General features: G+C 43.9%; 1 protein-coding gene across 1 annotated transcript in view; it reads left to right on the forward strand.

The window, feature by feature from the left end:
* Window positions 1-27,270, forward strand: part of SPON1 (spondin 1) — a 256,861-nt gene that overhangs the window by 125,505 nt on the left and 104,086 nt on the right. Inside the window, 2 exon segments of the mRNA XM_047694020.1 lie at window positions 20,179-20,268; window positions 20,271-20,326. Of these exon segments, the coding sequence (XP_047549976.1) occupies window positions 20,179-20,268; window positions 20,271-20,326 (146 nt within the window).

Genomic DNA, 27,270 nt, shown 5'->3' on the forward strand with positions numbered 1-27,270 from the left:
TGCTGACTGGGTAGTGTTTACAGATGTGAGTGGCTTTCTGTCATTGAATGCAAATTGCGTTTGCTTTGTGGTGCCCACCCTGGGAAAAGCAAGAAGAAGAAGAGGAATACTGTTCCTTTATCTGCCCACCCACATTGACATTCAGGGCACAGTCTTTTCAGGTTTATTGGGTCCCTAAGCAACCTTTGAAGAGAGCTGTCCATCTGTCCAGCTGTCCCTCCTGCAGCAGACATGGATTCATTTGGCTTTGCTTTTCAAGTCTCTGGTTCCATCTTGGGTCCATTGACTGGATTTTTAGGTAAACATTTCTTGCCTGCAGACCTAAGTGTTTCCCCAGCTCCTGGGCTAATTCTGCCTCCCTCTTTAACTTTGATCTGTATTCTGAAGGCGAGCTCATCAGAAAAGAAAGTGAAAGAGGGCTAGCTTTTCATGTGAAGGCTAAAAGCCAGAAAAATAAGCTAAAGCAGGAGGTGGGAGAAAGCTGTTTCTTGCTATAATAGTGAAGCTCAGCCCCAAATATAAGAACGATGTGAGAGCTGAAAGCACATTTCTGTGGTGAGAGAAACCCTGAGCCAGGTTTCTCTTGCCCCAAAGATTGGCCAGTGGTAAGTGCTGTCCTAAAAAGCTGTGTACGCCACGTAGAGTCTAAACCATCGTGGACCTGGAAATCAGATCCCATTTGAAGTTCCTGCATCTGACACTCACTTACAGAGCCTTATGAAAGTTGTTTAACCTCTCTGTGCCTACGTTTGCTCATTTGTAAAACAGGGAGAATCAGAGCACCTACCCCAAGAAACTATTTCGAAAATAGGCCAGGGCTCAAATCTAAGCTCCTTTCTTCACTGGCTGTAGGACCTTGGAAGAGAAACGAGCTGACCTTTTGGGCTCTAATTTTATGTAGTAAAGCCAAAATCTACATCACTGGATTATTAATATTCTTACAACTCTTAAAACAGGCTTGGTGTATAGTGGAAGCTCACAAAGTGTTAGTCATTGTCAGTTTTAAATGAGATAACTCCTAAGTGGGTTTTTTGCTATTGTTGTTTTTTGTTGTTGTTGTTTTGTGTTTTTTTTGTGGGGGTTTTTGTTTTGTTTTGTTTTGTTTTGTTGTTTGACAGAACCAGATACACAGCAAGTTCTGTGTTAACTGTGGCTATAATGTGCTTATTTCTAACCTGTCATTATTCCCACCCACATTCTCAACCTTTACATAAGGATTTATTAGCTCTGATCTCATGTTGAAATCTTGGACAAACCCTCTCATCTGATTGCCTTCCATCACTGGGTGAGAATTTTCCTGAAGTTTCCACCTGGCTCCTAAATTTCCTCCATGTCCCAGGGGAGACAGGGCTGAGTTCCAGGTACATTTTACTGTCTCCAGCCTTATTAATACCGAATACGAAGAAGATGAATAGCCCCAAATTTAAAATGCAAAGATACTTTTAAAAAGCTCTCCTACGGTAGATAACCTAACCAGTAGTGAGGAAATAGAGTTTGCATCTGTGACAGTTGTCCCCACTCAGAAAGGAATTTAATAACAAATACAACATACATTTCACAATCAGCCAGGCAAACACATGGAACTAGTCAGCTAATCTTGATTACAAGTTAGTATTTACTGACTTGTATTTTTGTAAATAAGCTAAGGGAAGTAAACAGAGTTTGAGATTTATGTGTTCCATGATTTCTGTTGATGAAGATTGGTTTTACTTGGTTTCTCTCCCCTCTCCCCACCTCCCCCTATAAGCACATAAAAAATTCTTAGGTGGGATTTACCTCTAAGTATACGGGGGGACCTAAGTATACAGGGACCTCTAAGTACGTAGGGACCCAACTAGAGAACAAGCAAAGCTAGGATAAGATAAGGAAACCACTTAGCTGTTGAGCGCAAAGGCTCCTGGGGTCTGCACCATCCCCTATCATGAAGTCAAGGAAATGTCACATTGGATGGAATCTAGACCCTTTCTAAAAATCTACCTTAGTTAAGTGCATCCCACTTCCTTTAATCCAAGAAACCTGGAAAAGTCTCTTTCCTCCTCAATGTGGGGGCAGGCAATTATAATTAGCATCTTTATGGTACTATGTATATCAGAGAGAACATTGGACAAACTTTCTATATGATCCTTTTCCTTACCTCATCTCTCCTGTGTCCTCTTTGCCTTTTCCCCACCTTCTACAATGGTTTTATGCTCAATCCTTGGAGGAACTGGTTGGGACCATCACCTTATCTCCAGTTTCAACACAGCATCTGATCTAGAATTAGTGCTCAATACATGTGATTCCATGGGCTTACTGCAAAAATCTTCTTCATTAAAAAAATATATTTAACTACTTAAGACAATCCTAGGAAGGGAGAATATACATGTTCTAAAAATCTTAATAAGTTTACTCAGATCATAAGCACAGAACTCTACTGAAGCTAACAGCATTTATGTGCTTAAAGTTTTCCAAACAATGAGTTGAAAATATACCCTGAAGAATTGTCTATGCCAAATAAGGCTGAGTATTCATGGTCATGACTGAAATGGCTGCGTGTTTTCTGCCAGCCACTGCATTCCTGCCAAACATCCTCCCAATTTGCAAGGATTCTTGGGTTTCACGATGGAAATAAAGCAGTAAAGTGCCTCGTCAACCCAACTGACATGGGTCTTATTCTTCATTAGTACGTACTTAGGCTACCCTGAGCAGAGCAGCCTCCTAACTCTTGGAAATGTTTATTTAGGTTGACAAAGTGACATGGATTTTCAACGGAAGAGCATGGAAACAAGATAACAGAATTGTGATGTCGATTTGGGTCATGAACACACAACACTTGGAAAGTGGTTCTTGCTGCTTCCATGCCAGAGGCACCAACTGACAGGTTGTCAGTCAGAGACTTCCATTAGCCAAAGCAAGAAACCAGTTCCCCATCCTGGGAGCCAATGCACCAAACCTTGCAGGGGGTGAGGGGAGGGGACGGGGAGGACAAAAGCCAGAAACTGGCAGACCAAAGTCTTAGATTTGCTAGTCGAAGCTACCAGGGGGCATATGCTTGAAGAATAACTCACAACAACCAACAAGGAGCACTTATAGGCAAAAGCACTCCTTGAAAGTGAGCCTGCTGAAGACCTTCAGCCCTGTTTTCAGATTCAGCGCAGCCCCCCAGCATTCTGGCACCAGGGATTCTCCTCATTTGGAAGAATTTTGCAGGAGTTAAGCAATCCATCATTGGCCCAATGCTAACAAATCCATCACATGTAATAGTGGAGCGTGGTCTCTGGAACCAGACTAAATCCTGCCTCTACCACTTACTGTCCATGAGATGTTAGGCATGCCCCTTCATTAACCTCTCTGTGCCTCACTTTTCTTATCCATAAAGTGGGAATGATGATAATACTACCTTCACAGGACTCTTGTGAGGATGTTAGAAGAGCCTGGCATATATGAATTGTTATATAATTATAAGCTACTATTAGAATTCATTCTGTGTGATCCACCTCTTGCCTTGAACTGCAGTTCTCATAATTGGATCTCAGTCTTTACGCCATTCATTGATGCCATAGATATTTAGGAACTGCCTACCATCTGGCTGACCTTGCCCTTAATGTTGCCTTGTTCCCTGGTGAGACCCATGTAGGAGCCCTCTTTGCCCCACCAAGGATGAGGTCCTTCCCTTGCTCCTAGAATTCTACCTCTTAGAGCAGCCAGACTGGCCTGATTGATGCCCAGTGTCCCTGGTCTCTTTTAATATTGGGGCTCCCCAGCCTACCTACTCATCCCCACAGTCTCTTTCTCATCTCTAAGGTCACTGCCTGGTCTGGTCTTGATTCTGGCAGCACCCTTGAAATTTGTTCAAGCAATGAATAAGTTATTCAACGCTTTATTCCCCTCCAAGGAAGAACTAGGAAGCCAGACCTTATCAAGTCAAAGGAATTCCTGCTGCCCCTTTACTGCAATAATTTAATCTCTAAAAAGTTGAAAAAAAAAAAAAAACCTAAGGAAATAGCCCTCTAATCATAAATGATCCCTCTTCATCAAGAGAAAACAGACTTTTCCTGCTTAGAATTGCACGAGCAGAACTCTTCCCTTTCACCAGCGCTCCAGGGAATAATAGGCCACCAGCTGCCACCTTGGGCTGCAGGTTTTGGGAACTTGGAAAGGGAATTTTCCATCCTGATTATTGCCTTTGCAGTGTTCTCAGCTGCCAGCACATGGTGGTGGGCGTTGGTATGAGCCAACTTTTGTGTTCCTAAATAATAAGGCTGAGATGCTGTCCTCCTTTGCTATGGAACCCTGGACACCCAGCAAGCTGCCAACCATGGACACCCATCTTTCAACCAACTCTCCTACTTTACTTACTATGTGCGGGGCTTTAAAAAAATAAGTCACCTTTTTATATATTTTTAAAAGCATTGGAAGGGAAGCTACTACTCAAGGCAAAACTAAGAAAGTTCTGATGCTACCAAAGCAGAAGAGACTTGACCAAGGTCACATGCCCCGGGAGAGGGTGATCCAGGATTTCATTACATGAGCCTGGGTTAAAAGGCTAATTCTTTGGGGTGCCTGGGTGGCTCAGTGATTAAGTGTCTGCCTTCAGCTTAGGTGATGATCCCAGGGTCGTGGGATCAAGCACCACATCGGGTTCCCTGCTTAGCAGGAAACCTGCTTCTCCCTCTCCCATTCCCCCTGCTTGTGTTCCCTCTCCCACTTTGTCTCTTTCTGTCAAATAAATAAATAAAATGTTAAAAAAAAAAAGACTAATTCTTCAGCAGCGTTAAATTTACTGAGACTTAACTAGCTTAATCTCTTGCTCCTCTGTAACTGGGGTTTTTTTTTGGCTCCACACCCATCTTATCTTCTCAGACTGCACACTGCTTACTGTGACCTCTGGGCCTTTGCACTGGCCATTTTATGTATTTGCAACATTTCATCCAGCCCCTACCTTCTTCTTTTGCTCTCAGCTTAAACCCCACTGCTTGGATAGACTTTTCCAGTTCCCCAGTCTGGATTAGCAGCTGCCACTTTCCTGCTCTAGCCTCGTGGTTATCCTATCATGTCACCTTCCATGCTGCGTTGCAATTGCCTGTTCACATGTTTGATCCCCCTAATATCCTAAGACAGGGCAGGGCTCTAGTCTGGTTTGGCTCACAATCCCCAGGACCCAGGATTCAGAGCATAACACATGACCAGTGAGTATTTATTGAATTAAGAGGAAAAAAGCTCCCTTTCTACCAAGCTGCCTCCCTGACAGGTCAAATCCCAAAATAAAGATACCAGCTTTGCAATTCTTGGCTAATGGCTCCATGCAGGCTGAGCTCCTGCCCAGAACACCTGACCTCTGATTCTTAAAATGTTCTGAGGTAAGCTTTGAGTTCCCACCTCTACCTCTTACAAGCTCACAGCTTGTCCCTTTCATTTCCCTATCACCACTCCCATTACATGAGATTAAATTTTTCATTCCAATACAATGCAGCTCAAGCCTAGGGTAGACCAGAGCGAGCCTTGAGAGACCAGGAAAGAAAGCTAACACTGCTTCTACCTTCACAGTCTCCTTTTTAAAAGTGAACTTTCAAAAGAAGCATACATACATACATACATACATACATACAGAAAAGTGGGTACATCCTAAGCGTACAGCCCACAGTTTCCCATTCATTTGAACACATGCATGTTAGCAACTCCAGAAGCCTCCTTTTGTCCCTTCCAGTGAGTGCTCCCCCACAAAGGGCAGCCATCATCTCGACTTCTATCATAGGTCCAGTTTGCCTGTTTTTAAAACTTTTTTTAACTGGAGTTTCTTAGCATGCACTCTTTTGTGTTTGGCTTCTTCTACTCAGCTTTATAGTTTGTGAAATTCATCCATGTAACAATGCATAATTTTGGCTTGTTCTTTCTCATAACTGTGTAATATTTCACTGCACGAATACACCACGTTTATTTCTTCCATCCTATAATGGATGAACATTTGGGTTGTTTCCAACATGGAGTTATTTTGAATAGTGCTGTCCATTCATGTGCATGCATTCTGCTAAATATATGTACATGTGTCTGTTCTTCATCTACAAGGAGCGGATTTGCTGGGTCATAAGATATGTAGCCCAGCTGTAGCAGAGATTGTTAAACAGTTTTCCACAGAGAAATCTGGTCATCTACATCTTGCCAACACTTGACATTGTTGGTCTTTTCATTATAGCTACCTGGTATGTGTGCTGTCATATCACATAGTGATTGTAATTTGAATTTCTTTGGTTTTGACTACCATGTTGTAATTGGTCATTTGGATAAATCTAAAGTGCCTATCAGTCCTTTGACCATTGTTTCTATGGAGTTGTCCACCTTTTCCTTGTAGCAGTTCTTTTTATATTCTAAATATGAGTCTTTAGTCAACTACATGTATTCCAAATATCTTCTCCTGTTCTGTGGTTTGCCTTATCACTCTTCTGATGAAGAGAAGGTTTTAATTTGAACATAATCCAAATGATCTTTTTTCTTCATGGCTAGCACTTTTTGTATCTCTTTTAAGAAATCTGTGCTTCCCCCACAGTTATAAAGACTTTGTTCTATATTTGCTTTTAAAAGTTTTATTGCTTCTACCCTCCATATCTAGGTGCTGACTTGATCTATAATTGAAATCGTGTATGGTGTGAGATAGGGGTCAAGATAATTTTGTTTTTGTTTTTGTTTGCTAGAATAATTTATTGGGATTCCTATCCTTTCCCTTCTACATTAGTGTTGCCTTTGTTGTGTATTAAGTGACTATATGTCTATGGGTCTATTTCTGGACTCCGTATTCTGTCATCTGTCTCATTAGTCTATTTGTCTATTCTTCAAATCTGGGAACATTAGTTCTCTATTCTTCTTCAAGATTATTTTGACCCCTCTTAGTCCTTTACATTTCTGCATAAATTTTAATATCATGATCTCAATTTTCATTTTTTAAAAAACCCACTAGTATTTTTACTGAGATTATGTTGAACTTACAAACAAAGTAGAGGAGATTTGACAACTTTACATTATTGACTCTTCTAATCAACAAGTATGTTCTATCACTCCATTTATTTAGGTTTACTCTCACTTCACTCAATAATGTTTTATGGATTTCTGTGGAGAAGAAGTTTTATTCATTTTTCACTGGATTTATTCTTAGATACTATGTATTTCATACTTAGCAAGTAATAGCTTTTTAAAATTTCATTTTTTGTCACTGGTATGTAGAAATGATATTGATTCTTGCATATTGACTTAGTATTCAGAGACCTTGTTAAATGGACTTATTAATTCTATTAGTTTATTTATAAATTATTTTGGTTTTTGTTTTTAAAGATTTAATTTATTTCTTTGAGAGAGAAAGGGCAAGAGAGAGGAAGCACAAGCAGAATGAAGGGCAGAGGGATAAGGAGGCTCCCCACTAAGCAGGGAGCCTGCTGTGGAGCTTGATCCTGGGACTGCAGGATCATGACCCGAGCAGATCCCCTAATATCCTGACTGAGCCACCCGGGTGCCCCTATATATAAATTATTTTGGAATTTTTACATACATCATTATATTTTCTGCCAACAATACCCTTCCAATCCTTATGCCTTCTATTTCTCTTTATTGCCTTGTTTCACTGACTAAAAGCTAGTAATAGTTTCACTATTCATTCTTGCCTTCTTCCCAATCTTATGGGGAAAGCTTTTAATATCTCATTTTGAGTATGATTTTTCTATGTTTTTTTATAGACTTTTTTTTATCATGTAAGGAAAGTTCCATTGTATTCTTAATTTGCTAAGTTTTTTTTTAATCATGAATGGGTATTGAATACAATCAAAAACTTATTCTGTATCTATGAAGATATACATATAAGTTTTCTTTTTTTCTGTTAATGTGATGAATCATATTGATTGAATTTTGATGGTTAAACCACCCTTGTATTCTTGGAATAAACGCTGCATGGTTGTGATATGGCTTAACCGGATAGAGGGTTTGTTAATATTTTGTTTGAGATTTCTATATCTACGGTCACAAAAGATACTGGGTTTCTGTCTTCACTTCCCCTTCGATTCTGAGGTAGAATTTTTTACCCTAGCCTGACTCCCTTTTTATCCTATATATAGATGTGTTTCAATAGGCTTCGCTTCTATTATTAGCTTAACAAACTTTCCCCTACGTCCTCTATCTTCTCTCTCACTGGCAGAGCAAAAAAACCTCCCCAGAGACAAAGCAATCACAGCCAAATGCTGGTTCAACCACTCACTGACAATGTGTTCACTGACAAGTTACAGATCTTCTTGGAGCCTGTTTCCTCATCAATGAAATGGGATTGAAAAGTAGATTGGATAATAACATACAAAAGCACCTGGTACCAGTGCATACTCAGGAGTTCCTATTTCTCACTACCTCTTCTATCTACTGCATAAAAACTTTCAAATACATAACAGCATTGGCTGACTTATTTATGGAGTTTAGCTAACAGTTAAGATTCAAACCTGCAAATGAACTAATGGGGAGGAGAGAAGTCCATTCTTTTTGTTGAACTCTAAAACACAAAGCCGTTATTTACTGTTCCTGCTAAGTTTTTAAATACGAGCTCCTAGATTTTTTAAAATTAGATAAATATTGCTGGAATTTATCATCCAAAGTCCTATGGTTCCTTCCCTAAGGCTTCAAACTTGGGTATTAATGGTGTATTAAACATTTGGAAGTTGTCCAGAAATATGGCCTCTCTCCCATATAGAACAGTATTTATGTAGAAAAGTCAGCTTGGAAGGATACTTTTAAATAAAGTTCCTCTTTCTAAAAATATAACTGTGGTGTTATTTGTCAGTACACAATAAACCTATAACCAGCCTCTAGAGTAGCAACAGGGATGGGAGTTTGGAGGTGCTCTCAGATAATGTTTTTTGCCTCTGAGGTGAGAATCAGGTAACTGGCTGGATTTTAGAGATAGCCAAATAAACCAGGAGTCAGAAGTTCAGAAAAACTGGGCTGGGAAGACTGAGTTCAAAAAAGGCAGAAATTCATAAACATCAAGAGCCACTACTTTCTTTGTTGTCTGGAACATTGGACAGGGACCACCCTACTTATCCCCTGGCATCCCCACCCCAAGAGCTGATTCTGGTGATAGCCATGATATTCTGGTGACATTAGAATGACCTCCTACCTAAATCTGGACTTGACTTAGGCTTTCTACTCCACTGGAGTAGAAGGGACATGGCCTTAAGTTTGACAGACCTGATGGGAATTTCATCTCTGCCACTTACTTGCAGCTCAGTTACACCCTCTGTAACATGGGGATGGTAACTGACCCACCTAGCAGGACCATTGTGAGAATGGAAGGGTGTTACCTAATGCCTATGAAGTACCTGTTGCGGGGTATGTGCTCAATAAATGGTAATGATTGTAGTAATGATGATATCTGTAGTGATAACAATGGCAACAATTATGATGACAATAACAACAGAATCAACACCCACAGCTTTGGGTGGAGGGGTGCTGAAGGATCATTTGTATTCTGTAAGATTACTCTGCTTCCAGAAACAGGAAGAGTAGCCCCAGCTGGCTCTTGCTTAATCTCCAGACTATGATTTTATGGATTTCTGGGCCCATATGTATGATCTTGGTTGAATGAGCCATGTTGAATTTTCCCAAAAGCAGAGCCTCAGGAAAGGACTTTGGTGCAGGTGGTTTATGTAGAAGGTGATCCAGGAAACAGGAGTGAAGGGACTGGGGCAGAATGACAAGGAAAAAGGAAGAGGGAACTTGAGTGTATTTTGAGGTCATTGGCATCAGTATATCTCTGAAAAGTGTACAGAATGTCTTCCAGAATTGTCCACTAGCACCCACCCCTCCATAGGCTAAGATTGTCTCCAGGAACACTTACTTCCCTATACTCCAGGTGCTTGCTTGCTGGCCAAGTGGGCTTTCAAAGCTTCAGAGAAGGCCTTGAGGCCGTAAATGGAAAGAAGCACAGTATACTTGAGGTGGACACTCACTGACAGTAGGAGTTGTGTTCTCACACCTGCCACTGCTTCCTTGTCAGCCTCCAGAAAACAGACCTGACTCCAGAAAATAGAACCTGAACGCTGACTATAAGCTTGTGTCAGAGGCTCTGCTGCTTGCTTTTGGAAACTTCTGTCTGTTCACCTGACTCCTTCTGCTGCTATTCTCCCACCACTTGTTCCACTCACCCAGTGGGCTTCTACACCCGCCCCCTCCCAATGCTGACTGGCCGTGGGACCACTGCAGCTAACCAGACTACTTAGAAAATCCAGCTATTCTCTAAGACCTTGCCTTGCCCTAATGGATAGACTCTGAGCATGCTCCAGTTTGCTCCCAATCTCTACCTTCCCTGGAGAAAATGGAATATCAATATTAAAAGTAAACATTTATTGAATGTTTATTATGTATTGGGAACTGTACTATTTTTATATGGATGTCCTTCTGTGACACCCATTACAACCCTAGAAGGTAGGTACCGTTGTTGTTACTGTTTCACAGAAGAGAAAACTGAGTCTTAAAAAACTTAGGTTGCTTATTCAAGGTCACACAGCTTAGTAAATGGTGGAAACAGGAGTGTAAGAAGGACCTTAAACCAGTAGAAGATCTCCTTTTTCTTTTGAGACATTTGAGGCAAGGATAAACCAATAAATATAACAGCATGGATGAATGTCAAATGTATTATATTAAGTTAAAGAAGCCAGACTCAAAGGGCTACCTACTGTATGAGTTATTGATACTATATTCTTGAAAAGCCAAAACTATAGGGACCAAAAACAGACCAGAGGCTGTCAAGGGCTGGGGATTGAGGAATGGGGTTGACTACAGAGAGGCACAAAGCAATTTTTTTTAGGTAGTAAAACTGTTTTATATCTTGATTGTGACATGATTGCAGGCATTTGTCAAAACTCACTGAAAGATACATCTGAAAGGATGACATTTATTGAATTTAAAATATGCTTTTATTTTTAAAAGGGAAATAAAGCAGAGAGTAATGTTCTCTTGATTGACCCCCACAGTTGTCCAACTGTGCAAATAGAGGGGAGCAAAAGTTAAAGTTTCAAAGACTGGGTGGCATAAATGAGTTTAGGTGGGAGCTCAGAATCAGGTTGCAAGGATCTAAGAAAAGGATTTGAGGAGAGGAAGTGGAAACAGTGAGCTTAACCTCCCCAAAAAGCCTAGAAGTGTAGGAAAGAAAAAAAAACAGTCTTTGTGGGAAAAGAGCATTGACAGGAAAATTTTTTTCATTCACCATGAGGAAATTTGAACCTCTTTACTGCAAGGCAGAAGCTCCTTAGTGAAAAAGAGATGAAAGGCAGAGCGTATGCATGTATTTACCGTCTCTAGCACTCTTTTTTCCTTTATGGAGATCTGAGTTTATGTCTGTTTTCATTTCTCTTCAGCCAGAAGTCCTTTAATATTTCATATACAGCAGGTATGCTGGTAATAAAGTCACTCAGCTTGCCTTTATCAAAAAACTGTTTTAGTTCACCCTCATTTTGGAAGGATATTTTTGCAGGATATAGAATTCAAGGTTGACAGTTTTTTATCTCTTTTAGAACTTCAGGAGTGTCCCTTCCCTGTCTTCTGGTTTGTCTTGGTTTTGAAGTCAGCAGTCATTCTTATTTTTGTTTTTCTGATTGTCTTGTGTATTTTGGGCTCTGGCTGCTTCTAAGACATTTTCTTTTTCTCTAGTCATCATTAATTGCTTTTGATGTGCATAGGTATAATTTTCTTTGGTTTTATCCTCTCTGCAGTTTATTGGGCTTCATAGATCCTTAGGTTGATATTTTTCATCAAGTTTTGGGCAATTTCATGTGTTATTTCTTTAAATATTTTTATAGCTCAATCTCTTGATCCTCTCCTTCCTGGATTCCATAAATTTTACATTAAACAACTTACTGTTGTTCCAAAGTTCACGAGAATCCTGTTCATTTTTTTAATCTTTTTTCTCTGTGCTTCATTTTAGATTTCTATTACCCTGTCTTTCAGTTTATAGACCATTTTCTTTGCCATATCCTATTACAGATATTATATTTTTGAGTTCTAGATTTTTCATTGGGTTTTTAAAAACACATCAGGCTCCACACTGGGTGTGGACCTGCTTAAGATTCTCCCTCTCCCTCTTCCCCTCCCCCACCAACTCACGTTCTCTCTCTCTCTCTCTCTCACTCTCAAAAAAAAAAAAAAAAAACATTTTTTTTTCTCTCATGAGAGTCTTCATCTGTTCACCCATTATGTCCATCTCTTCCTTTGAGTCCTTGAACTTGATAGTAGTGTTTTAAGGTCCTTATATGGTAATAACCAACCTACCCATCATTTCAGAAACTCTCTCTTTTGACTTTTCTTTTCTCATGGTTATAGATCATATTTTCCTGCTTCTGCATTTGTTAATAATTTTTGATTCTATGATGGACATTGATGAGTAACTGAATTTATTATATTTTTTTTACAGAGTTTGGGGTTTTCATCTGGCAGATGGTTAATTTACTGATATATCTGCTTGTTTTCCTTTCAAGGCTTGTTTCCAAAGCTTTGTCGGGCTAAGTCAAGACTAGCCCTTACTCTAATGCGAAAGTATTTTTCTCCTAAGTTGTGCCTTTTCCAGGGTCTCAGTTGAATGCTCAGAATGGGCAGCAAGGTCTCCCGAATATGGGTGGTTGGAACCCCAACATCTTCAGCATTGTGTGACTTAGGCAATCTCCATTCAACTCATAGCTCCCCAGTAGCTGTGTTTCCCAAGACTGTGGAGTTTTGTCCTGCCCATGTGCACCTTGGTGTTTGGTCAAAGACTAAGAGGGACTCCTATGCATGTTTCTGAAGTTCCTTCTCTGTGCACCATCTCCCTCTCTCACATTCTTACCAGGAAATCTTGTCTACCTCCGCACCCTTAAAGTCCTGTCTTTACCTCCTCAGCTCGGCCAGATTGTCATGCTCTGTTGTGTTCCACCTTCCTATACCATACACCAGAAAATGTCCGGGACAAACATGGTGCTCACCTCTTCTGTTACCCTTCTTTCAGGGTAATAGAACAGGGTAACAGTGTTTTGCTATCTATTTTCTAACTTCTGAAAATTGGTGCTTTGTACATTTTACCCACTTTTACCATCCCTTATGTTGAGAGGGCTAGTCCAGTACCATGTAGTCCATCAGTGTGAGAAGCAGAAGTTGTGTGAGCATATATAAATTTGGAAGCTGTAGACAAAACAATCATATTTTCCTAGGTAAAATAAGAACTTTCTGTTAAGAAATTCATATCCTTTCTGATCTGCTTGGCTGACTGGCTTCATCATTGATCATTCCTTCTTTACAAATACTCTCTCTTTCTTTCTTCCTTGACCTGCCTTATAGTTTTCCATGTACCTCTGGTTTTCTCTTATTCTCTGCTTTTGCATATCTTGGTCCTACTACAACAAATACCTTCCTCCTTCCCCCTAATTGCCTTGTTATCTCCTACTTAGCCTTCAGAAGGTAGGTCAGCTGTCATCTCCTCCAGGAAGCTCTCTCTGGTATAGTCTGGGTTGAATATCCCCCATTTGTATTTTTATGTCACTCTGTGTTGCCTTTAGGAAAGCTGTATCATGTACACTCCATTCTAATTACCTGTTATGACCTTTCCTCCATACACTTCACCCCACCTTCTGGACTGAACATCTCAAGGACCAGGACCAAGTCTAATTTAGCTCAGAGTCTCCATGGACTAGCACAGATTTTATCAAAATTTCTCTAAAAGGACCAGAAAGTAAATATTTTAGGGTTTTCAGGCCAGGCAGTCTCTCTTATAACTACTCAACTCTGCCATTGTAGCAGGAAAGAAGCCATAAATAATACATAAAGAACATGTGAAATATACAACTTTATTGGGGAAAAAAAAGTGAGCTATGGCTTGTTGATTTCTAACCTAAAATATAGTATGCCTAGTAAACATTTATTTAGTGAATGAATTAAAAGAATAGCATGTTATTATTAGAAGCCTCAGAGGAAATGCAGAAGAATACAATCAATTCTTTAAGTGCAAGGGTTTTCCCTGAAATGGAAAAGTGGCACTTTTCTTAAGACCTAAAGGAAAGAAGAAAGGCTAGCTGAGTAAAGAAGGCAGAAAGAGAGAAAGTAGAAGAATTTCTGGCCAACCTGACAGATCTCCCCATGCAGGGTTTTTTCCAGGAGGCCATCCTGGGACAGGATCTTGAAAACCTGAATAGCTTGATCAGAGTGAGCTCCCAAAGCAGCCAAGGGCAGGAAGAGCCAGAGGGCAAGTACAAGCTGTGTCCTGGGTAGCACCCAGGGGCAAACCCAGAAGAGCCAAGTCCTGCAGCCAAATCCAAAGCGTCAAAACCCAGGCAGATCCTGGAAGTGAGCCTAGGGTGAGAACAGCAAGGGCAAGAGCGAAGTGAGATCCAAGACAACTTTTATGAATAGAGCTGGCAGGCCCACAGCATTTTGCTGCTGGTCACTAGCCACATGGTGCCTGGATAAGTCCGGATAGGTTGACCTGCATCTTCTTGGAAGAGTTAAGTGACAAGATTATCCACTTAGACATAAAAGGAGGACAGCCAGCAGGGCTTAGGGACTGGAGAAGCTTCCGTGCAGCAACTATAGCAGATCCATAAAGACCCAACCAGAGGCGAAAACCAAGATTTGCTGAGATACAGTGGGTGAGGCTGAGGCTGGATAATGGCAGGTTGTCGCAGTCTAGACACCAAGGCTGTAGGATGTTCTCTAGGGAAATGCCATGAATGTTATGTCAAGGAAATGCGTGGGTGACTTTCTGCAGGACTGAGGTTGGCAGGGGAAGGCAGCCACTGGCAAAGCAGGCCAGCAAAACTGGGCTATCACCAAATGCCTGCCATAGGTAGAAAACTTCAGAGAATCTGTCTACGTGCCGCATGCCTCCTTCATCAGCATTGGCCTTTTGGGCATCCTTGTACATTTAGTCATCACTGGTAACATAACACCAGCAATGACAGCAGAAAAGGTGTCAGAAGTGAGATTACAACACACACATTCAGGACATCTCCCTGGGAGGGCTTTTCAGAGCTGGTTGCCCATCAGTATCTCAAACTTTTACGTCTAATCATTTCTTCCTCCCAGCTTCCCAGCTGCCTCTGTCGCATTTTTGCTTCATCTAAACTATTGGGAAAAAACATCTAGGCGCAGGTATGTGTAGGCCACCAGAACACTGCTGGAACCAGAGAGAGGCATGCTAAGCCAAAGAGCTTTGGCCCTACCAGAGAACCAAAGAGATTGGGAGTAGTCTTGTTTCTCTGCCCCTGCCCCCCAGGCTGAAGCCCTAGTGTTTCACCAAGGACCTCAGCCGTAACCCCCCTGAGCATCCATATAAGAAAACCAAGGCATGTACGTTGTTTCTTTCTCTCCAGACCTCCCAGTACTTGTGGTTTCTCCCTCTCCTTCCTGCCTTACTTCCTGGAGGATGCTGGGGCCCAGTGTTGCACTTCTCCGTGTCCCAGCTAACTGGGTCTGATGAGCCACCTCATTCTCAGGCCCCGGGCCGCTGAGTCCCAGTCAGAAGATTCCCTCCTGGTTTTTCTTTCAGCTTCAGGTCCTTGCATCTGACATTCTGTCGTCTCTCCCCACTCATTCCAAGCCAAACTGCACTCCGATCACCCGCTCAGATCTTTTATGCTTCCCTTGTCTTGCAGAAACTTGTCTGGATTTGCCCTGTCCATCCTCTTCATATTTAATTTAACTGGCTGAGATTTATGAAGCCCACCTTGTGTTCCAGCCACTACTCATGACTTCATGGACTATAGCGTCAGGATAACACATTAGGTGTCAGGTGTAATGCTTTCCTGGGGTAACCCTCACTACACCCTCATTTCAATATCCAGGTGAAGAAACTGAGTTTGAGAGTGATTACTGACTTGTCCGATCTGGAATTGAGCTTCAGAACTGAGCCTAGAGTATAAAATGGTCTGATTCAAACACCAGAGCTCTAACTGCTTCCCCAAACTGTCTCCCACAGTCTGTCCAAGCTTCCCTCTTACTGGCTCACACCTCTGATCCCATGTCTGCATTCCCTCCCCACTGCCCTAAGTCCAACCCTGCACCACTCACGCAGAGAGTGTTGATGGGTCTCCTCACCCTGGGCCTCTCCCTTCCCACCACTGGGCATGGCCTGGATATGGTGTGATGGAGAGCGTAGCTCTGGCCCCAGGCAGATTTGACCTTGAATCCCAGTGTCCTCACTCATTGACTCTGTGATCTTGGGTTAACTCACTTAACCTCTCTAAGTCTGGGTTTCCTCATGTTAAAAAAGGGTAGCCTGATAGCCTCTGTGTCAGAGGAAGCTCTTTTTCTGAGTGTTTAAGGAAATAATGTAGGTCAGTCCTTGGCACAGTGCCTGGCACTTACTAAGGGCTCAGTGCATGTGAACTATTATCGTATGATTCTTCCCTGAAGGAAACTTCCATCATGTCTTCCCCTCTCACCCTGGGCACTCAGCGCTCTCCTCAACCTAGTCCTGACTTTCTTTTTTATCTTCTCTTTTTGCCTTCAATCCCTCCAGTTCTCCAAGCAGTGTCCTCTCCTTCTTGACCTCTCAGTGCGATATAGGGACAAGAGCATGTGCTCTAGGGTCGGGCAGACTGGGTTTGAACCCTAGTTTGACCCTCGCTAGCTCTGTGAGCTTTGGCAGCTTTGTCAACATGGCTGGGTCTCAGTTTTCTTAGCTAAAAAATGAAATGAGGGTGCAGTGAGGGTTACCCCAGGAAAGCATTACACCTGACACCTAATTGGTGTTTAATCCTCTTATCTATGTTATCACTGGAATTCCTGCTTCTCCTGTCCTGCCAGGCTTCCCATGGGAGTCTCCTTCCACTGGGAAAGTTTCCTTGCTCCTCCATCATAGTTAGATTCCTCTTGTGGCTTCCCATTATGCTTTTCATCCATAATAATATGGAGAACTTTGCATTGTATATTTCTTTAAAGTTTTCATAGCCACACACCTGAAGTCATCGCCCTACCTAATGTTGCAGATTGTTTTCCATGGGTTCCTGCCTTGTCCCCCAAAGGAAGGATAGAGTCTGGTCCCTCCCCCTAGCCTAGTGCCGGTCAGATATCTATTATGTGGTTGATGTCATTCAGTGGGTTGAAATTTGAATTAATGTGGGCAATTTGCAAGACCGGTGTAGGAAATCAACAACTAAATTGATCAGAAAGGTGGACTGGTACAATGACATATTATTTAAGTATAAGAAACCGCAAAGACGGAACCTACTCTTGAGGCACCTGCTTCTCTGTATTCATGCCTTTGGACTTGGACTTTTTGGATTCGGGGATTTTGGAGTGAGCTGTCCCATCCCCGCTGCTCTGTGTTCTTGTTTCTATAATATCCCTGCCCGTGCTGGATTGTAAGTAATCCGCTGAACCATCTGTTCCCCCCACCTCAGACTGTGGGGATAAGCCTCTGTCCAATTCCTGTCAGTGTCCGGGACCTGCCACTGTGCTTGGCACACAGTAAATGGAAGCTGAGGGAATAAATCAGAAAGACCCAGCTGGGTCCATCCCCTCATCTTCCTAGGATAGTGCTCGTTCCTAGTCTCTTGTCTTATCCTACAGTATGTAAATTTCTTGTCTTCTGTACTGAGTAAAAGGCAGGTTTCATGTTGTAGCCTCCCTAACGACGAGGAAAGGAGGAAACTGTAATTACTGAGTGTCTATTATGTGCCAGTAGTGATTTCACATATATTATCTCAGCTTTTAGAAATTGAATTTAATTCTTATAATAGGTCGGTAAGATAGGCATCATCAGCCTTGAATTACAGAGGAGGGAGCTGAGACTCAAGGGAGCAAAATAATTGGAATTTGACCAAGTTGACCTAGCTAGAAAGTGACAACTCTGGCGTGTGAATCCCTGTCTGCCAGCTGTAAGGCCAATGCCGTTCTTTGTTGGTTGGTAGTGTTTGTTTTTAACAGCACGCAGGTGAGCGGAGTGTGTTAGCCCAGTAGGTGTCAGGAACTCTGCTGAGCTGACACTTGAATTTAATCACATTGAATTACATCTGTGCAAGCCTGCTCCCAAATGTTTCAAGCACATATACTGCCTACCTTTTCCTTTGATTGTTTGGATGAAAATTTTTTGAAAACATGCACTGAGCACACCCAGTGCATCAGACACAGTGCTGGGTGCTGGGAACACGGCACTGGACACAGGCGTCCTCAGGGACAGTCTGGTGGGGAGACAGACCTGCAGCAGGGACCATACACATTATCTGCTGTGGGGAGACAGGAGACAAGACTCAAGTCAGTCTGGGGGGACCGTGGAGACTTCTGAGTAGATCATGAAGGAGGGATGAGAGTTGGCCAAGCCAAGAAGGAAGAGAGCCACAGGGAACAGCATGTGCTAAGCCCGGGAGGTACAGAATGGCAGGTAGGATGGGTCTGGGAAAAGGGGGCATTTCGGCGGAACAAGGCAGAGGGAGCAAGAGATGCTGAACCTGGTCTCCCTGTGTTCACAGCATGAACCGAAAGTCATGAGTGGCTCCCAGCCCTTGCCCCTACACCAGCAGTGCTCCTGGGTTAGACAACAGCTAGGACAGCCTACTCACTCAGGAGTGAGCTGCGGGAAGAGCTGGCCGTACATCCATCTGTCTTCTCTAGAGAACTGATGGGTGAACCCAGTGTTTGCATTTCCCTGATATGTGGGAAATAATGAGCAAGTGATTGGGCTGGCTGACCTAGTGATGTCATCTGCCTGCTGGTGGGGGGTGGGGAAGGGCATGGCTGCCCTCAGCAGGCTGGGAGCAGGGCTTGGTGCCCAAGTTCTCGATGTGCCCCTGCAGCAGAGGGCTCTCAGGTAGCAGGGAGCCGATGTAAATGGGGATCAGGTCCCATTCAGAATGGCATTCTTCTGTGATGGGTGGAGCAGAGAGTTCTGTCACTGTGGGCCACTGGGTGGTAAGCTTATGTGTCCCTTGTGTCCACCCAGTTCCAGTTTTCCTCTTTACTATGCCTGAAAACATTCTTTAACTCACACCTTTATTAGCCAACCAAGAATGGCTGAGAGCTAAACTGGTCTTATGATGAATTGTGTGTTACTTAGCCAGTAATTAATACATATATATGTGTGTGTATATATACATACTATGCATGTATATTATATGTATATATTATATGTGTGTATACGTATTATATGTATGTGTATATGTGCGTGTGTATGCGCACGTGTGTGTGCATGTATCAACACTCATCACATGCAGAAACAAACTCAGCGCAGTGCTGGCGCTGACTTTCCGTTTCCCCTCCTCCCTCCCCCTGGTACTTTGAAAATCCCTCCCTTAGTTTTGTCTTGGTCCTGTCCAGATCTTGTTCTGTTCTCCCCTGCGGCACCCTCTGGTTCCCTCCTACACCCCCGACGGGCCTCCTCCCCGGTGATCCTTAGCAGACCACCGTGGACCAGTCCCTTCCACATATCCAGACTGCCTGCCACCGTCCTCTCACACAGCCAGCTCACCTGCCCCTCATCCCGGAAGCCACAGAAAAGCCAGCTGGAAGTCAACCGTGCTCATTTCCAAGAATGGCCCAGGCCTACTCACCACCCACTCCCTCTACCCTTGGCTCCATGCTCTCCCGCCACAGCCCTACACTCCCGTTTTGCTCCCTATAATGCATTCTTCACACTGCTGCCTGGATGGCTTATCTAAAATTCAAATACAATCATGCCATTCTCCTGCTCGGACCCTTCAGTGGTTTCAGACCCTTTCAAATGACATCCGAACTCCTGAAGCATTTAGAGCAGCGCCGTCCGTGAGCAGGCTCCTTCCTACCTCCCTGGCATGGCTTCCTACCTCTCCCCTGACAGTGGGTGACACAGCAATGCTAAATTGCTTATGGCTCCCCAAACACACAGTGTTATTTAATGCTTCTGAGTCTGCCAGAAATAGCTTCTCCTCTCCATCCTGTCTTACAAATCTGATCAGCCTTTCAAAGGCCTTCTCTGAAGCCCTCCCAGACAGAAGTCATCGTTCTGGGCTGCCTCCATGTCTCGCTCAGGCATCTGCTGTCCTGTCTACAGATTCCCAATACCCTCTTGCTTCCACAGATGGTCTCACTCCTCCCTGAGTAGCAGAGGACCTAGCAAAAGTGGGTGCTTAGCCAGCGCGGTTGGAATGATGGTTGGATTGTACTTTCTTCCCAGCATTTAAGGGGCTCGTGTTTTCGCCACAGCCACACTGATCCCTGCCCCCTGATTGGCTTTCCCAGGTCGGGCCAATCACTGGTCTGCAATCATTGGTGGATCCCACTCCAAGAACTATGTGCTGTGGGAATACGGAGGCTACGCCAGCGAAGGTGTCAACAGGTTGCAGAATTGGGCTCACCTGTGAAAATGGAAGAAGAAATTCGGCAACAGGTAAGAAAAACAATCACAGAATGACCAAAACCAGGCATGGAGTCAAAGCATCCGTTAGATTTCTGGGGGCTAGAAGTTTATAGTACGGTGTGCGGGGAGATTGGCGCCCTAGGAAGCAAAAATCTGTTTGCTGAGTTTGGGGCAGAGGGGGGTGGGAATTAAGTCGAGTTGAGGACGGAGACACACAGGCCCCTCTTGTTGTCTCAGATTTTCCCTGACCGGATTTGTGTTTTCCCCAATTTGTGCTAACAGCCGCTGCTGGGGCCGCGTGGGTGGCATGCAACATCTCTGGTCTCCTGAGAGTCGAGTGGCTGGCTTTCAGTTTTCTTGCTATGATCCTTGCCAGGGTCAGGGGAGTGACACTGAAGTTGTCTAAACCAAAATCACCATTCAAAATCACCGTGAAAACAAACTCTGTCAGCACATGCGTTTTGTAACCGTGCCTTGAGGTGTTTGACAAATTTGTCGGTCCTTAGTCACAATAGTTACAGACGGCACAGGAGCATCGTCCGTGTACCACCTTACATGGGCCCAGGAAGTGTGCCATCATCTAGGTCCCCACGCATCCCAGTGGAGAGATGAGGGAGGAATCACCCATCGTTCGTTCTGATTTGTGTGACTGACAGTGCTATTTTGTCCCCCATGGAAAGCACTAGAAAGAGGCCGAGGAGGGATCTGGAAGGAAGAGCTGCAGTTTTTCTGTGGCCATTCATGGCCATACTGTGGAGAGGTGATGGGCCAGCTTCAGCCGTGGCCGCCCACGGAGATCCTTCAGGCCTGAGAGAGCTCTGTGGGCAGCCAGGGCACACTGCCTGCAAGCTTGCTCAGGAGGGAATTAGCAAGGCACAAACCATGCTTGGCCTGTGGTCATTTCACAGCACAGGTCACTGCCAGGCTGTCCCACATCCGAGACTGTAGGAGGCCCTGGAGACACGGGCCCAGGTGTCACAAAGTGGACGTGCCCACAGGCCCGAGCGGCACAGAAGGGCAAGCGCAGCTGAGGCCCCCAGTGCTTCCCTTTGAAGTCGCCCATGGGGACTCCAGGCTGCCCACAAGCCTTAAACTGAAGGCAACAGAGGTCACCCTGCCTCCTTCTATAATCCCCTGAGGAATCCTTTTGGACCCGAGTCCAGAAATGCCCCAGAATTAGCTTATGTTTCTTCTTAATATGATTTAAAACCTTTTCCACATTCTTGGGGAAGAAATGTTTAACCAGATGTTTTAAGATTGCACGCTATTCATCACAAGGGCATCCAACCGACTAGTTAGTGTTTCTGTGACTCCGGCTGAGAGTGACTTGTGACTGGCATCGCTCATTCAGGCGACAGCGCAGAACAGACATCTGTGAAGCCATGGAGGGCTCGAGCTTGGTGCTGGTCTGTCCAGCCTGTCATGGGGGAGGGTCCTTTGTTGGGGACCATGAGGGTCCATGTTCCTGGGTCTCGAGCATAGGATGGTGGTACACTGGCTTATTGAGTCCCATTGTGTGGTGTGGTAAAGAAAAAAAATTGTTACAAGTAATAGTTGAAATACTAAAGTTTGCAAATAAATTAGGTCAAGGTCAAGGACATCTTCATAATAATGCCAAGTCTCCTTCGTTGTCTTTCTTGAGAGATTTCTGGGAAAAAGAGAATCATGTATGAGTCATGAGAAGCTGGAACCAGTCGTGCCAAAAAACACTATTTATCATGTGTCATAGCAGCACAAAGGTTGGAAGCTGATGGATAGGACCCCCAGCCTTAGATTGTCCCCCCTTTGGGAAATATTCTTTACTTGGCGTGTTCCTAACCATGGAATTAGCTTCTGTGCCACACAGTCTGCCTCTCCCAGCTGACTAGTATTCCTGATATTAAATCATAATTATAAACCTAATGATGAGGACTGCACAAGGGATTTAAAATTCCACGGAGCATATCTTAGGGTGTGTCGCTGCCTTTCAGGTCCCCTGGTGCTGGATATCTACTTTTAGCTCTCACATCTGGTCTGAGAAGACAATAGTATTATCCCCATTTTACAGATAAGGAAAGTGAGGCACAGTCAATAGCTAGAGAATACTAGAACTTGAACCCAAATCTGCCTCGCTCTTGTACACGGTCCCACCTACATAAATTGCAGGGCTTCATGCAAAGTGGGGTCACTTGTTCAAGATTTAAGAATTCTAAGGTGGTGATACTGTGAATTTCACAGCATGGGACCCTGGGAGGCTGCTGGGCACAGCCCTTGAAGCCAGACCTGCCCATCCACTTCCCTGGCCCCCACAGCTGCCCCACAGAAACTCCTCTCAGCAGCTTCTGAGATAATCCCTATTTCCAGAGCTCCACCAGCAGTGCATCCAGCCCCCCAGCCCCTTGGAAAGTCAGCCAGATAGAGTGATTTCCAGATCCCTTCACTTCCAGACATTTCAGAGTCCTCAATATTGTTCCCTGCAAACACAGAATTTATTATATTTTTCTGTAAGTCAGGTAAGGAACAACATAAAAAGCAGCAAGAATATGAATCCTCCTAGAATATAAAAGTGTCCTCTGAATAACGGGGAACTTGTTTGAACACATCTACAAACTAACACAGTGTTCTCAGCCTTTAATGCCTTATATCCTACCAATCTCTCTATCAAAGAACCTGAGTCCAACAGGATGGAAAAAAAAAAAAAAAACCCCTCTTTTCCCAAGAAATACATTTATATGCTTACTTGCATTCTCTTATTATAGACCTATCACTCACTGGCAAGTTTCAAGGGCATTAAAAATCACAGTAGATATTGTTGGAGGTAAATCCTATGCTAATGGCTTTCAAACACAAATGAACAAAAATAATAATCCCATTAGTAGGGAAAATTGTAATAATATTATTGAGTATAAATTTTACTGTTACTATAACTACAAAACAACCAAGAAAATTAATAAAAAATCACAGTAACGTTATTGCCAAAGCACTGGTGGTCAGAGAGGGTGGGGGAAGGACGCAAGGCCCATGTCTTAGCAGAGAGATGGTGTCCTGGTGGGGAGCAGGGAATGTGGATTAGAACTACTGAGCTTAGAGTAGACTGATAAGTCGCAAATTGGTAACCCAAGGCAGGTGAGGCAGTAGGGAATGGCAGGTCATATGTGTAGGTAGCCCCAGGCACTAACAGTGAGCAGGTGTGTACTCACTGTTATGAAGATGTTGTACTGAGTCCATTGCATGTTATCAAGCACACACTTCTGGCGTGTGTACTAGGTGTCTGGTTCTCTGCCAGACATGGCCCCAAGATGGCACCCTGTTCACCACATTCGTCATGCTGGAAACGTACACATCATCCTGGATTCTGTCCCCTGCCCCAACTCTTGCCTTCTGTCCTAAATTCATCCAGTTCACTTCCCCATCCCCACTGCCCCATCTAAGCCATCCCCATCTCCTGCATTAGTTTCCTGATCTCCCTGCCTCCAGTCCTCTTCCTCTTATCCACACTGCTCCAGGGCCATTTCAATAAAACATAAATCAGATTAGGCCATTCCCTCTCACTAAGATGTCCTCACGGACCCTAGGACCAAGTTCAAACTCCTTATCATAGCTAGAAACCCCAGCATGATCCAGCCTTGTCTTGCCTCTCTCGTCTTATTTCTGGCTGCAGCTCTAATCTTTGCCCATCCAGAACCATGTTCAGTCTCCCCCAAAGAGCCATGCCGCTCTTGCATCTGGGTCTTCACCCAGCCTGGAACATCTTCCAGCTCCTCTTCCCCTAGTGAACTCCTAAGTATCCTTCCAGGCTCAGCTTAAATGTTGTTTCTTCCTGGAAGCCTTCTCTGATTCTGTACAAAACGGGTGCTCTTGGCGGGAGCTCACACAGCACCCAGTACCTCCCCTTCATCACCACCATTGCATTTATTCTAAGTCCTTGTCAGATGTGTCTCCTTCACTAAACTGCAAAGCTCCAATCTGTGTTTCCATCATCCTCTCCTTTGAGCTGGGCAGTGCTAGCTGCTTCATGAATGTTTCTTGACTGTATTCATTTATCCACTCAACTTTATTGAACACCAACTAAATGGCAGGCATTACAGATACAGCAGTGAGCAGATGATTCCCTGCCTGCATGGAGTCTGCGTTCTAGCAGGGAGACAAGAATGAAATTAGTTAAATAATTAAAAATAAGAGTAAATAAGAAGAAACCAACAAGAAGGGACACAGAAAGCAATGTTAGGGAGAGACCTTGGAATTAGGGTGCCCAGGGAATATCTCCCTGAGAAGTGACCATCCTGCTGAGGCCCCAAAGATGAAAACATAAGGAAAAGGTCATTTTGAATGGTGCTGACATGTGCAAAGGCCCCGGGGTGGAAAACTGTGGTGTGCTGTAAGAACCCAGAGAAGACTGATGTGACAGGAGAGGGAAGGAGAGCAAGTGTGGCCCAGCATGAGACGAGATGAATGGAGGGCCTTTTATCTCCGCGCTGGAGAAATTCTCAGGTGTGGGGGAAGGAGGCAGGTCCATGAACACTTATTCCCATATAAGGTGCTCGGACTTCAGGGGAATCTCTGCGTCAGCTGGGGGAGTGCAGGCATTGGACTGTGGCAGTCCTTGATGTGCCATTTTCTGAACCACCCCGGGCTTTCATGGCCCCTGTCCCTCATGGCCAGAGAGACACATGTTAGTTTCCATATCACATGGAGAAACTGGGCCTGGAGCCCCTTCCCTGGGCATCCTTAGCTCCCTGTGCAGACCCTCTCCTAGACTTGAATGTCCCCACTCTTTCCTTCTCTTTCTCCCAGGTAGAAAGTGTGTCCCTTGAAGGCAAGAGCTTGTTGGTTTTCCTCACTGCTAGAGTCTCCTTTTCAAACCCACCTCTGCTTCTGTTCATGCCCGCTCTGTCGCTTTGTTATGGTTTCTTTATCTCTTCAATATTAAACATGTCTAATTGTCTCGTTCAGATTACTTTGTTATCGCGGGGTCTTAGGGACCAGTCTTCCTTTAAATTGAACCTGATGTCTCTCCCCATCACTAGTTTCCTCCTTTGCTTTTGGGTTGTTCGCTCACGTACAGCAGATGCCTTTCTTTTTTTCCAGTGGGCATCCTATGTGCTCAAATTGTGATATTTGCTTGGTTGGGGGGACAACATATTTTCATCTTGTCAACTCCCATTTTGATGTCCTTTCTCAACTTGGAGATCCCCCCTGAACCCCCAGTGTAAATACGGACTCTGCTCTTACACACCAGAAAGCCCGAGGCTTCCGATCCCTGAAGGAGAATTTTTACTCAGGGGCCTAGACAGAGCACAAGCTTCTGGGCGGTCTTCCTAAAGGTGACTGGTAAATGTTGCCCTATCCCCAGTTTGCAAATAGGACAGCCCTTCAAAATGTCTAGCTTGATGCCACTGGCGTCTTCCCACATCTCTTCTCATGCCAGCTCAAGTCTTCCCCTTCTCCCTTCATGTGGGTGTGAAACCTCCGCCCCTGCCCCTGAGGCCCACATCCTAGTCCGCGGCCCCCACAGGCCACTGGGTGCCAGCCTGCTTGCTGCTCTGGGTTAGACTTTTCTCCCCCAGTGCTGGCATCCAGGAGATTTGTCTAAATGTGTCTAAGTTTTCAGTTATGTATTTTTAAAAATTTGCCCATTACGTTTTGTCTAACATGTTTGTGTCTGAAGCAGGAGGAGAAAGCTAGGCTTTTGCATCAGCTCAGTGTCTCATGTTCCTGGATGTCCACCTAATATCTCCAGCACCTAACACGGTATCTCTCGCATACTAGGTGCTCAACACATATCTGGACTGATTCATGAACAAGCGAGCCATGAATGTGTTTTGCATAAAACCATGAGGGTTGAATGGCCACTTGCTCATGGAAAATGCCCGAGAGAAAAAACACTCTGGCTTTTATGTAACATATCAGTCTGAATCATGTAAGTTATATTTAACTTATATAACATATAAGTCAAGATTCGAGACTTCCCCAACCATAAGAGGTCAGATAATGGTGGGCCCTAAAATAGGCATTGATCATTTCATTTCGGGAGGCCTCGCTTTGGCAGATTACTTAAGCTAGCTGGGAGGACTGTCGCACCACCTGTGGCGTAAGAATCAATGAACAAGCGGGTGTTCTTTTTCTTTAAAGTTAAAATAGTGTATAGGGCTCCGGGAACTCACAGGAAGGGTTTGAGAACAAGCGGGTGTTCTTTTTCTTTAAAGTTAAAATAGTGTATAGGGCTCCGGGAACTCACAGGAAGGGTTTGAGAATTTTCTTTTCTCATCTCCTTTAAAACAAAGCACTATGGCTACTGAACATTTGTTTCTCCTGATTTTTGAGTTTCTAAAATTTGATCGCTTTCCTCTAATTAAAACCCTCACCTTTTTTCTCATGTTTTCCATGGATTGTGACATGCTGCTTCATTTGTGTGAGAAAGCCACCCACTCGCTCATGACCAGCTTTTGTTTAGAACAATAAGGCTCCCATAATCTTCAGTACTTGTGAGAGGGAGGACTATATATACCTAAAAGCATTGGCTCTGAATTAATATTTCCTGTTTTCAATCCTGGCTTCATCACTTACTGTGTGACTTTGGCAAGTCACTTAACCCCTCTGTGCCTCAGTTTCCTCTTCTATGAGATGAGGGCGGCAATAGTGCCCACTCCAGAAGGTTACCATGGGGACTAAGTGTACTGATAGGTGTAAAGTGTTTGGAGCAGAGCCTTCCCTGTAGAAAGCGTTCACTGAATGCTACTTATCATTGCCATGGTTTCATTCTTGGGTCTTCATTTCCTCATCAGTAAAATCAGGGGTTGTCCTCGGATGGAAGAGTCCCTGCAGGCACTAGGAAAGCTAGTGACTCTAATTGTTCAAGTTCATCATGTCATTCCTCAGCCTGAGAATACCCACAGAGTGCATCCCCCAGGCTCTGCCCCTGCCTGCCCCTCCTTTCCCTGCTGAACAATGCCGTCTCCCCATATGCCCTAACCCTCTGTCCCAAAGTTGACCCT

Source organism: Lutra lutra, chromosome 10, assembly GCF_902655055.1.
Source record: "Lutra lutra chromosome 10, mLutLut1.2, whole genome shotgun sequence".
Classification (NCBI taxonomy): Eukaryota; Metazoa; Chordata; class Mammalia; order Carnivora; family Mustelidae; genus Lutra; species Lutra lutra.